Source organism: Acanthaster planci, linkage group LG07 (genome assembly GCF_054643075.1).
Source record: "Acanthaster planci isolate LZ-2023a linkage group LG07, COTS_SCS, whole genome shotgun sequence".
Taxonomy (NCBI): Eukaryota; Metazoa; Echinodermata; class Asteroidea; order Valvatida; family Acanthasteridae; genus Acanthaster; species Acanthaster planci.
The window spans coordinates 20,584,500-20,598,384 of NC_141783.1; the positions used below are offsets into that span (position 1 = coordinate 20,584,500).

A 13,885-nucleotide genomic window follows, 5' to 3' on the forward strand; every position below is an offset into this window, starting at 1 on the left:
TGTAGAGAATTTCAAGTAGACTTACATGTACACCAAAATCACATTGCTACATTATATTTGTAAGAGTAAATAAAGACACTGATTCACTGGGGTAGCATCCCAAACAAACATGGCTAAATACACATGTACAAGCTCTACATTTCACAATGTCCACTATACAAAATGTGTTTTGAACTTACAAAATCACATGTCAGACATGACACGGACACGAAAAAAAACTTGACCCCTGATTTCTGGAAATACCCCAGATTTTTGTTTAAAAATGAAGTAACGTGGAGGTACATATCAGGGTTCCACTACTTACAAAATTTTGGCTACAGTCATGAGCAACTGGCACAAAAATAATTTGTGTCTACAGGTACATGTAGAAATGCAAAATAAAGCACGAGGCTTCAACAATGCACAATTAGCAGTACACTGTATAACCTTTGCTGCAGAATACACTAAATCACCGGCTACGCCATACAAACAAGTGTCAGTTGTCGTATTATTACCATGAACCTTCCGCCAATCACTGTTTTCAGTGTAAACTTGGAGAGCTGCTGAAAATGTATTGCCCTAGCCAAGAAAATCACCCCTGGGCCCTGACATTATCGTTTCATCCGAATCTCGTTTTTATTTTTTACTCAGCAGTTTAACTCGCGATGAATGTAATTGCCATTTCCTTGTTTACATGGAGACCTTTTGATTATATGCTCTGTTTAAGTAGAGGAAATAGCATTTATATTGCATGGAACATTATAAACATATACATGTACTGTACATATATTTTGTTATATCCCAGTTCTGACTGATGATTCTATTACTTAAATGTCTTATTACTCACGTGCATTTATACACACTATTTCAGAATGCCATGGTAATAGTACATTTGGTATAAAAAAAATTATACTCATCGGAAAACATAGGCCTTTTCTAAATCCATCAATTCACATCCTGTGCTGTGAATGTTATGGTTGAGTTTGGAGAGCAAATGAATAGTTCTCCATATTTATTTGTTCATGTGATTAAAAGTATGTAAATAAAATACATAACACAAAACTGACTTCAGTCAGTGCAATTTCAGTAACGGATTAACACAAGTAAGAAAAAACCTCATTTAAAAAGTTCAACTACAAAATTGTTTAATTGATTTAAATTCAAATGCGTACTTTCTTCTCTGTATTTACCAAAGCATAGGCTAATAACGCACAAACAACATACACCTCTCACGATCCAACTTGTCTAAATATGATCAACCAATTAGCAAGTCCATCCATTGTAAATCAATTTCACAGATGACATCTTCTTAGCTTGGATTGGTTATTTGAGGATGGTGAATAAGACATTTATTACATGAGCAAACAGCTGCATGAGTATTCACTGAGGAGCGTGAGCTAAGCCCTTATTGTCTCGGCATACAATGAAATCTCCTCTTTTCCTGATTTGCTTGCCAAGGAATCTAAACCCAGCTCAGTGATGACTGGACAGCTGAAAATGGACAAGCAAGCACACACAGGCACGCCCACCCATGCTGATGAACACATTTTACGAACTGGGAAAGGCAACACATGGTAACCATGGTAACTGCCGAAAACAGGTGAATGATTTGTTTTCATTTTAATGTAGGCGTATGAAGCAAATAATCTTATTTCCGCTTAGAAACTGCATCCAAAGCTTTTATCTTCTTACACCAGATGCTGGTATTTTTTTTTTTATTTTTTAAAACTTTTTTTAAATGAAAATATCTTACCAGGGTGGTTCACTAGAAGGAACAGATTATGGAAAACAATGTACTCAGCAACTTCCATATGAATAAAAAATTGGTTTTATAAATATAGAAACCAAGTGTACTGGTTTGCAGTATGATTAACATTATCCTTTAAATTCAGTATGTCGTTCTTGACAAGGTCATTGTCTGATCTACCGTACAACTCTCAATTTGCCAAAATCTTCTGAAGAGTGTCTGTTAATGGATGAAAAACTGGTGCTGTCAGCAAGTATCTGCCAATCAAAGCAAAGCTCTATCCTATCACCTTGACCACTTGAATATTATTTGATGAATTACCGGGGAGACTTTGGCCTTTTCTTATCAATATTTGACACATGTACCCGTACATGTATCTAGCTGATTTGGACAATACGGAGCACATACAGAACACAAACGTTGAAGGAAGAACTGTTAATTTCAAGGACTCTTGGTAGATTTGATTGTTCACTCTGTGACCAGAGAGCACAGAAGGGCAGGAACTGAAGCACTGGAGATTGATTATCCTGACTGCAAAGGCACAAACTCTCCAAAGAAAAAGTCAAAATCAAATGGTCCCTGGTCCAGAATGTAATACAAATTACAACTGATCAAGTACTATCCTTTGTATGGTACTCACAATTGTTAAAAAGTCAAAATCAAATGGTCCATGGTCCAGAATGCAATACAAATTTCAACTGATCAAGTACTATCCTTTGTATGGTACTCACAATTGTACATGTTCTGAGGTTATTGAAGAAAACAATACTTGTATCATCTGACAATGGGATACCCTTGGAACTCTGGGGTTCATTGTCAAGAGAATGTGGCAGACAACGAACCCCCGAGTTGTAGGGGAAGCAACAGGATTCAAATTGGAGCTGTAGTCAAGTCCATCACAAGGCCCTGCATGCCTTCCAATCCTTAAGTCAAGCCAAAAACTAGGCAAACAAAATGTGCCAACAGCATTCTTCTACAACTGTTTCTTATGTTACATGTACCTGTGACTAATCTGTAATTCAACTACAATACAGCATACGGGTAGGTTGCCTCACAAATGAGTTACAATTATCAATATTTACATGTAAGACTTCAACCCACTTTGCACCGGAGGATGTGTAAACTTGATCTGGTTATAAAGACTCACAAGCAGAGCTGACGGGTTAAAACTTTCAAACATCAAGCGCATCTTGTAAGCCACTTCTGGCTTAAGTTCTTACACACAAATTTTCCATTTGTTTTGCCACCGTGCAATGCCTATTGTAGTAGCAAATATCGCTCTGTGGATGTGGTCCAGAGTGTTGAAAAAATATGAGGTTGCAGTAAGAAAAGAAAGGAATGACATAAATGCTGTTCAAATGACTCTACCAATCCTTATGTGACATTTGGCTAAATACATGTACTCCGTACAAGTATAGGTAAGTTGGCCACTGTATCCTGCAGTTTTCAAAAGTCAAAATTTTCAGCAAAAAATGAGACCCTTAAAACCAAGAGGCAAAACTCATCTTGTGGGGATGCTCAGAGAGGGCAATGCACCTCTACCCCTTGCTTTGTGGTACAGTACTTCAACGCTCCAGGCAGTGTCTGCCTAGACAAAGTGATGAGATCTGACAGGTCTGCCACTTAACAAGGCCCCCTAGCAAAGTACCTACAGGCCCAGGGTGAATAACTGGGTCAAGACTGTGTTACATGTACACTACCTGTACTTATACACCTGCAGTTGAGGTGTTAATTTTATCATGGAGCTGTCCTGTTTTATACGTGTAGCTCCATGGTTTTATGCAATGTCAGTGTACATGTACTCTTGCACCATTTAGCCACCTTTGATTGGCACTGATCCAAAGCATCCGTTTCTATGCTTGTACATCGTGTAAATTTACACTTTCTCCACAATACAGGCTTACGGCTATGTACTGGTACACGAACATTCACATTTGTAAAATATTCAAATGACTGATTTTTGTTCAAACTGTTTTTCACAGCATTTGAATATTTAGCAAGAAGAAAACCAAATGAAAGACTACCTCCAGAGGCCTGACTGCAAAGTTTTTTGAAAAATGAAACACCTTGGTTACAAAATCCTATCATATGAGGAAATTATACATTGTAAATGTACAGTACAAATTGAAAGCATTTTGTGACTTCTTTTCAAACAGAAAATTAAGGAAAAAAAGAATACTTCTTTTGAACCCTAAATATTGTGCTTGAAAACAGGTCAGGTCATCTGCCCTTATTAGGAAAATGTTTAAACAGGCCAAACAGTGATGTACAGTGTACTGGTGCTCTGAAAAGTCTTGAAATTGTACAGGATGTACACACATGTACATTGTACATGTACATCTTTCCAGTATAGGATGGACACATCAGTCACAGACTTTTAACCTGTGACCAGAAGTGTGCCAAGGAAGAACAAGCATGTTTGTGAGAAGTAACCTCCAGCCACAAGCCAATGGCTGAGCGGCTCTCCCCTTGGCACACACATGATTGCCAGCCACAGCCACAATAGACACAGCCCTAATCTCTTAATCGGATTGTACATGTACATGGAACACCTGAACAGGTAATTGCTTTGCCTTATCAGTGTGGGCATTTACTGTTATCACAGAATTAGGACTCATTTAGACATTTCTGAGACTGTCCACAAAGGTACATAAATACTGACCTAATCTGAGGGTTTAGACTGTACCCCACTCAATTCCCTCCTTCCACTCCTAATAATTCCCACAAGGTCATTGCATAGGCATAGTGTCAATATGCTGCAGGAATTTCTCCAAACCGCCAATGGAATGTTAATACATGTTCGTGAATTGAATCATAGATAGACTGGTGTCATAATCACTCATTATTCGTATAGGCACCCAAAGTTTGTAGAAATATGGCGATATTTTTAGTGGTGTCAGTAGTTTGCCTCAAAATGTACACTGCCCAAAGTAGTGACAAATTGAAATTGAGCCAAGAAATAGATCATCACCATTATCACTCCTTATTTTCCCTTGGAAGATCTTCTGAGTTTTATGTTACATGTAGTATTCGGCAAGTACTGACTTCCATTCAACCAAATGTCCATGATACCAGTGGGATGGAAATGAGATTAAAAAAAAAAAAACTTAAAAAGCATTTACAACAAACATGTAACACTACCCATCGCTTGCTTTTGTGTTTATGCACGTAAGCGAAGTCAAATTGCACAGTAAGAAGTATCTGTAGAATACGAGTAGCTTAAATGGCAATTATCCTGCACCATCGGGAGACGACTCCATTAAATTGTTCAAGCTTAGATCCCACATCGATAAGATTCCTCCTTAAGATGCTTCCCTGCAGCTGAGGAAAGACCATTAGAATGAACCTGGGGAAGAATTAACAGTGTGCTGCACCTTGTTCTAGAAAGTTCTACAAGCCATTACCATGGTAACGTAACTGATGGCAATGTGGCAGATGTAACATAATTACTAGGAAACGAAACACACTGAACCCGCAAGATTCAGACTTGCTTTTCTTTTGGCAGTTTACATTTTTCTGAAATAAAATTTAAACTTAACATAGGCAACTGCTTCAATTGCCTGAAGTGACCTTGAATAAAACCTACTGTAGAATGTACATGTATGGAAGTCATGAGGGCAGATAATGGATTACATGTATTTAAGATTTTGCTAAGATTGAAACATCCTGCTGGCTCCCTGAGTCCCAGTCTCTTGACTTAAATTTATTTGCCAGTCAATATCCAAGTGATCCATATTCTCCAACAACACACAAAATTGTTTTCATGCAAGACCAAAATTTCTTGCAAGATCAAAATTTTCATGCAAGATCAAAATTTTCATGCAAGACCTAAATTTCATGCAAGACCAAAATTTTCATGCAAGACCAAAATTTCATGCACGATCAAAATTTTCATGCAAGACCAACATTTCATGCAAGACCAAAATTTTCATGCAAGACCTAAATTTCATGCAAGACCAACACTTCATGCAAGACCAACATTTTCATGCAAGACCAAAATTTTCATGCAAGACCAAATTTTTTGTATAAGACAGAATTTTTTGTGCATGATAAAAGTTTTCACACGCAAGATAATTTTTTTGTGCAAGACCAAAACTTTCACCCAAGACCAAAATTTTGGCCTCAAACCAAATTTTTCGTGCAACATGCACATGACCATAATTAATTCCGCTTTGGCCTTCCATAGTATCCTAGCAAAAAGGGCCTACGCGGTTAGGGTTAATGTAATATAGATCTACCAGTATGTATGTTATAATATGGTTCACTGAATAAATCTATGTCTAATAGGTACTTTTCTTTGCACAGATGAGATGGAGTTATAAAGTTTTCAATTTTTCTAATGTCCGATGGGAAGAGGGTTCTCGTCTGCTGATTCACCATGGCTGACTCTAGACCACATATAGATCAAGGGGTACAGGTGCATAACTGTCTTGCTAGTGCCGATATTTCTGAGTTGAGTCACATGCATGTATATACCGGTAATACACCAGTATTTTTCTGGTGTCTTTTTAGTGTGCAATATCCTTAAACTTGTCTCGGGTTTTGTAATTGTGATGTTTGTGTTATATTTATGAGGATGTCTTATTATCTGGTTTATGTGTTTCAACGATTTAGTGTTTGATTTAGTCTGCGATCTATTTGTTCTTACTTAGTCATGCTATGGAAGAGCTAGTGGATAGTGATTCAGTTCAGTCTTCTGCAATCAAGCAGGGGCATGAAATCATATTGTGTTTCGGTCCTCTTTTCGTGCCTAATTCCGCCATGTCTCTTCATCAAAGAGAAGTTTCATTTTCAATTTACTCATTGCCATTGTTTTTATTACCCACAAATTATTAAATGAAATGAAATACAAGTTATTGACGTACATGTACATGTATGTTCGCATTGTGTGTCATTGATGAAGGTTTGCTGGAACTGTGAAGGTTCGCTGGAACTGTGAAGGTTCGCTGGAACTGTGAAGGTTTGCTGGAATTGTGAAGGTTTACTGGAACTGTGGAGGTTTGCTAGAACTGTGGAGGTTTGCTGGAACTGTACAAATTTTTATGCACATTATCTCTCTTTAGTAGTTTAAGGAACATCAGGGGAAAAAACAACTTTAAAAGGTGAGGAAAAAATATGTACAAGTAGTTTCCAGAAACCCTGAGGTCAGAAATCATCATTTTTCCGTTTTTCAAGTTTCTGCCATTATCAGTTCCCACATAGACAAAAAATGCCACAGAAGGAGTGATGAACGACATAGAAACTGGCACCTTCATGTAAGGAACACTTGCACAATCTCAAACCTGCCTCTGAACAAATCCAAAACGTGACTGCCACTTTGAACATATCCAAAACATCATTTCCATTATGTGAAAAAGTACTGTGAACCCGCAGGTGACTTCTTTTCTCCTATTCAGAACTTGAAGGGGAATTAAGGAAGATACATTTACATGTAAGATGTTAGGTCTCAATCCTAAAAGAGCTAAGGAAGGGCCAAACCTCTCCCACCCATTCTTTTTCGATACCGTCACAGTGCCTTTTCATTGTTTTTTCCAAGCATTGAGCCTTCGTGATTTTTTTTTCAACAACATCTTGGAATGCATTTTTCCCTTGATACACTTGATGCACAGTGTGGGCCGATACAAGTGGCCCTGAACTTCAAATGACCACAACAGCAAATTGTGCTACCTGTAAGTTCGTAGGCTGTCACCCACTCCCCCAAGATATCAGGGAAAAACACTGTTAGAATTTCAGGCAAATGACTTTGACTCCTCCAAAATCACATCAAAATCACCAGAGTTTGAACAACCCACCCGCACTGGCACGAATGCGTAAGAACATGCACTATAGCACTGACAATTTTTAAGGGCATAAAATTCAAATATTTCTCTTTGGACAAGTTTGACTGTGAGAAACTGTGCACAATTTCTTGTAGGCACATGCAAATGTACATACACTTACATGTACACATGACTTTCAAACTGCACATGCATGTGTGAACCTGAGTGTTTTTTCTCAAGTCCATGTATAAGCCTTTTGTCATACCATACACAGTTTGAAAAATAACCAAACTCACCTCTCTGCTTGGTTTAATTGTCCTCAGTCCAGTACATGTATCAATTTAAGTCAAAACCTACATGTAATCTCTCATACAGTAGGCCTACTGAATCAGTAACTTCATGAACTTGTACTGATGTGAACTCTCAGCAGATGAAATCCTTTACATGTACATGTATACTGTATTTCAAAAGGCACTTCCACTTTTTTAATGTTAAAAGACTTCCTTATTTACATTCGTTTGAAAACTGAGTCTCAAACACTGCATTCAGATCATATCATCTAGGGAGTCAGGTTAGTATAGTGGTTCTTTCCTCGCCTTCCACCTCTGTGGTCCAGGTTCGATCCCTGGCTCAGTCCACATGTGTATTGGGTTTTCAGTACCTATCTGATTCCGTGGGTAGTACTGAGAATATTCTACAAGGATCTTTCTCCAACCTCTAAAGCTAACTACTTCTCACTGTCTGTGGACAGATGTGGGCTGTTTGGCAGCTGTCTGAGGCGCCCTTGTAAGCCTTTGACCATCGTTGTAAATCTCAGGGCCTCCATGGAAAGTGGTGCTGTGCACTTGTTGGAGCTTACCCTCATTAACAGATGACATAAATCAATAAATCATCAGAGGCTTGTTTAACTGTAATGTTTACCAAAAATGCCCAAGGTACACTTGGGGAGTTGGCAAGTTGGCATTTTTGGAAATTCCTACAAGGGCTGCCATGTTTCAAATACCAGGAAGACACAATAACAGCCCGTAATAATAATCTTAAGTATAAAAATAACATGGCTCTTCAATGATGAAAAAATACTGATTTTTACACAAACGCATGGTTGTTTATGTCAACAAAAGTTAAATACATAGGTCCTAATTCAGTGCACCTATTCCAGGAATTAGGGGCCTAAAAGTGTGACATTTTTGTGTCTCTGTTACATCTGACCTTTGTTATTTGACATGGAAATATCACCAGAATTGATTGCAAACTATTACTACATGTATTTGTTTGGCAGGTAATTTGCATTATTCGTCACTCTTGGAAATTAGAAAATGTGTTCTGAACTTGAAAATCATATGTCAGATGTGACAGGGACACAAAATATGGACCTCTAATTTCTGGAATTACCCATGTATGCACTGTACATGTACATGTACACTGTATAACACTGGTACATGAATAAGAGTCTCCAATCATCAAACAACTACAGCACTTTGACACTCTTCAATAACAGGAAAAACCATTTTCATTTTAATCTGCCCTATTCCCACAGGTACATGCCGGGTTGGGATGTGCGCTTAGGTTGACACTAAAAACATCTGTCACAACCAGACATCTCGTTTCCTACATGCATGTACATATACGTGTACATGTGTGTTCAGAGGACCTTGAATTCGGACCTACTTTATTTCCTCTTGGGAGAGAAGCTCCATAGAACAGGGGCAAGTTTCTCTACACCTGAGAGAGAATGCACAGTTGAATCTACAATTCTTCCTTCAACAGAGATGCAATGAGTTAAAACTACCGTACCTTGCTTGTCACTTGTACATGCCCCAGCTACATGTAAATACGCCCCCAAAACACACTTTCAAATACATGTACGTAAATTTCTGTGAACAAGTGTGGGCAAATTGTGTTGGGATTTCCTAATGGAAAATAGTGGAACTGTATGAATACATGTATATTGATAGAAACTTCACTTCTGGTTATGGTGAGAACATGGAAAAAAAAAATTAAGGTCCACAAAGGACAGTTATATTTTCTCATTATAACAGATGTTTTGAGGAATGAAATGAAGACTTAAGTGCCTTACCTAATTGTCTTGCACTTTTTGTTTCGCTAGCAAGTTCGCCGACCTTCATGAGAGCATCGAAGTAATCTTTGGCAACTTGTGTGACATCTGCAGGGAAACAAAATGATAGAATGGAAAGTATTGTACATGTACATTCAGACCGACACGGACACGTGAAGATCTAGGGACTTACATACATGTACACGTACCCATTACAACACTCTATCAATCAATTACAATGTATCCTTCCAGCATTCAGAGTCCTTTTTCCTTATATTCTCACTGGGATCACTTTGCAGTGGTGACAGAGAGAACATGTGAAATTCTTCTCATTTTAGACAGGTCAAGAGGATTGAGTTCTCTTACATTAAACTATCAGTGGTAGAGGTACATGTCCTGTCACTGTGTCAGCAAGGATTACCAGTTACTGTAAGTATGCGCTTGATGCCCTACCGACTACAGTACCCACACTAACTCCAACTCGTTTGTCAGGAACAGAAATCAATCTAATATACAATCTCCCCTTTCTTGCACTGTAAGGTTGAATGCTTATCCCTTGCTTGCTTCCCAAATGCCAAGACTGTAAATCGTTGAACAGGCATGTGAACCAGTGAAGTGTACATGTACATGTACATGTACCATTAATCACCTAGTGCCCTTCTGTCTTATTACACAAAGGTACATCTACAATGATTCTACGCATCTTTCAGTTTCAAAAACACAGTGTCTCTTTATGTCCACATACATGTATACCGTACATCTCCTCCATCTCTGCACCAAATCACACAATACATGTCATTTCTTGGTGTGGTTTTTTTTAAAAGCCACGCAAGTACAGAACAGTGAAATCTCACAAATTTGAACACTACGGTATTGATTTGGAATTGAAGCTGAAAGCCACATGTCCCAGAAACAGTCACGCAAGCAAAGTACATAAATACTACCATACCCGGTACCTCGGCTCAGCCAGGAAATCAATAGGCTGCCAATGAAACGGCATGATTGTCCAGGACTGCCAGTGCAGATTGAGAACCCATTGCCTTATTGGCACTGTGAGTCAGATATTTTGTTTTGGAATATTGTGGGAAGATTAAAACAGATGTAAGAAACCGTTAAAGTTCGTTGTACACGTACAATGGATGTTAACATGTTGAAAAGATGTACTGTTGATGTCAGTCTGGTCACATAAGGTGTACATTGATGTATAGCTTTACTGGAAATAAGTCAAAATACATGTAGGTGTACAGCAGTATCCATGTAATACTAAATTTATTTTGTCTTAACTGCTTAATAAAAATTACCTAAACAATTCAATAGCATGGCCACATATACATGTATCCCTTTTTTATGTTTGTCCCAAACTCCCAATGCATCGTGTGACTACACTGCAATAATGGAACGCTCTATTGCACAGGTAAATGGATTGACTAGTGTCCCATCCATTAACACAGTCACACTGTTTGTGAGCCTATAACATGGTTCTTCACATAAAAAAGCTAATGTGGGGATTTATTCAGACAAAATTTACTCATAATTCATGCAGGTGATGAAAGGATTTTTTCTGGACTTCTTCACTCATCGTAAAAAAAAAGAAATTAGTGCTTCACATTCATCAATGGAAAACATACAAATTTCAAATACTAATTTGTTTTATATCCGTACATGTACATGTACAACGGCCAAATCATTTCATAATAATATGCAATGAAGAGAAGTCACGAGATGAAGCAAAATGGAATGGAACATTCATGTACATAGAAGGCACGCCTTCCCAAAAAGGAAAATAAAACTGGTGAAAAGAGAAAGAAAAAGCTGAAGAAATTAACAAAATAAAAATGAGGAAGTAAATATCACTTATTGGCTTGGAAAATAAACCTCGACATGGACCCCTTCCAACACTCATTGCCAGTTTGCTGTTTAACCCCCCCCCCATAAAAAAGGGGAAAAAACTGGTAACACTCATGTTAAGATATAACAAACCTTGCTCTTTGGGCTTGGAAAACTTGTTCAGACTAAATTCAGGAATCAAATGAATCATTCCAAGATATGAAAATTATATGGGAACAACACAGAACAAAGATTCTATTTGCCTCAAGGAAAGTGAAAGAGCTAAAAACTACATGTACGTTTCTGTCAAGATAAGTGACAATTAAATGTTTGCTTATAAATTCTTTTCATTTTGTTTCCGAAGTACCGGGGAGGTACATAATACAAAACACTCCTCAACAACGAAACTAGAAGGACACACAGAGAATTTTAATTCAGTACTACATATACAGTACATGTACATGTACCTCCATTTTAATTATTGTTATTAAGTTTTCATCCGAATCTGCATGACTTCAAATTGCATAGAAATGACATTTGATTCCCAGTGTCAAAGTAGATACACTGCACATGTATCCACATGGGTGCAATCGATGCCCCCTCCCAAAAAGCTTTTTCCATACATGTTTATATGAAATGTAACAATGAAAATTATAAACAATATTTCCCATCCAAAACCCTACGGTATGTCTGCAAAGTTGTCATGACAACCTGAAAATGAATTAGTCATTTCAATGCAGACTTGGACATAGCCTTTTAATTTGAATCAGTTGTGTGTACCTGGGGCAATTTCTATCTCCACAGTGGACACACAAGCCTTGGTCAAATTAAAAAATTGTCAAACATAGGGTTCAAATTTAAGAGGTGTAAAACATGGGTGACTGTAGAATGAAAACAATGGATAAATGGGTAATTCCAGAAATTAAGGGTTCAAAAGTGTGACATTTGTGTGCCCCTGTTACATCTGACCTTCGTTATTTGACAAGGAAATATCACCGGAATTGATTTCAAACTATTACTATTTGTTTGGCAGGTAATTTGCAGTCATTCATCACTCTTGGAAATTTGTTCTGAACTTACAAAATCATATGTCACATGGGCTGCAAATTTCTGGAATTACCCCTACTTACTGAACATTAAGCAGTGAGGACTAATACATGTACGACTGAACGCTGAGAAGATTTTTGTGCAGTTGAAGCTACATGGGTTATTTGTCAATTTGGGAGATGATCACACGTTCATGTTTCATGTACATTACTTTTTATGCAGTTAAACAAATGTTCTCATTTTTCTCACACAGTTAACACTTCTGTAAGTTAGATTTTTGTTAATGGTCTCCTTGACTTCATTTTGCCATGCATAATCCTAACTCAAAAGGCCTCTGAAACCGTTTTGCTCAAAAGGGGCAATCTTCTATAGATCTGGCTTGATTAGTCCACAGGAGGTTTGTTTAACATGCATTCTGTGGACCTCTTCTGTCCACAGGTCCACACTTGATATATATAATGGGGACACAGCTCAGTCAGTAAACATGAACTGTGCAGTGCTTCTGATGTTACAAGTTCTAATCATGGGCCATCCAATTTTTTTTTGGTTCTATCAAATTTTAAATACCAAAACTGGCGAGTGACAGACTATTTAATGCATGGGCATGGCATACAGAGTGTGGACCTCTGCACAAAAGATGTCCACATTATGTTGGGTGCAACGGCATTGTGTGGACTCGTGTGCACACGTCCACACAATGTTCTCCCCTCTCTGAAAAAAAAAAACAACTTTAGAGGCACTTTGGGGTCAGGGTAATTATAGCAAAACGAAGAAGAACAGTCCAGGAAATAATCATAAAAACTCCAGCTCGAAGAAGTTATCCTAGTGGGATAAAAAGGAGCATTTTTGTTTGTGAAATGGTGAAACAGGGTACAGTATATTAATGTACAGTGCTTCAGATGTGCCATCCAATTCTGAAAACAAGAACTGGCAAGTGTACAGACGCTACTGAATTTATGGTAACATACATGTAGCGGTATCCCCCTCCCCTGAGCTAAAGTGTACCCCCTATCGGCGTAAAGAAGACAGGTGGTTACAAGCGGGTTCTTGCATGCGTTCTGCGTGTACAAAAAACCATACATGCCAGCGTAACTTAGTTACTCATACTCAGCGTGCTCCATGTTAAATGTGCATATACTTGCGTGCCTCATGGCGCGCTTACATGTATGCGGCGAGTAAAAAAAAAACACGCCCTCTTTTGCTGTGCTCTGAGTGGATTAAGCACATTTATGAACCTTTATGAACACTCCCTTTTTTCATATACAGTACTGTTATTCCAAATGTAGGCGATTAAGTCTTTTATGACGCTAAGCCCATGGAAATGGCTTCCATAAAAAATGGGTGGGGATCCTCTCTGAACAAACAACTCTTTAGAAATGGCCAACAAATTGTTAGATCACACTACACATCTTGGGACTCTGTAGTAGATTGAATACAAGAGAAGATATCTCTCTTTGATGTGTTTGGGAA

General features: G+C 38.0%; 1 protein-coding gene across 3 annotated transcripts in view; it reads right to left on the reverse strand.

The window, feature by feature from the left end:
* The window catches only part of LOC110976085 (BAR/IMD domain-containing adapter protein 2-like), a 50,713-nt gene that overhangs the window by 31,222 nt on the left and 5,606 nt on the right, over positions 1-13,885 (reverse strand). For all 3 annotated transcript variants that reach the window (XM_022229062.2, XM_022229060.2, XM_022229061.2), the window contains exon 3: positions 9,563-9,649. In XM_022229062.2, the coding sequence (XP_022084754.2) occupies positions 9,563-9,649 (87 nt within the window). The remainder of the gene's footprint in view (positions 1-9,562; positions 9,650-13,885) is intronic.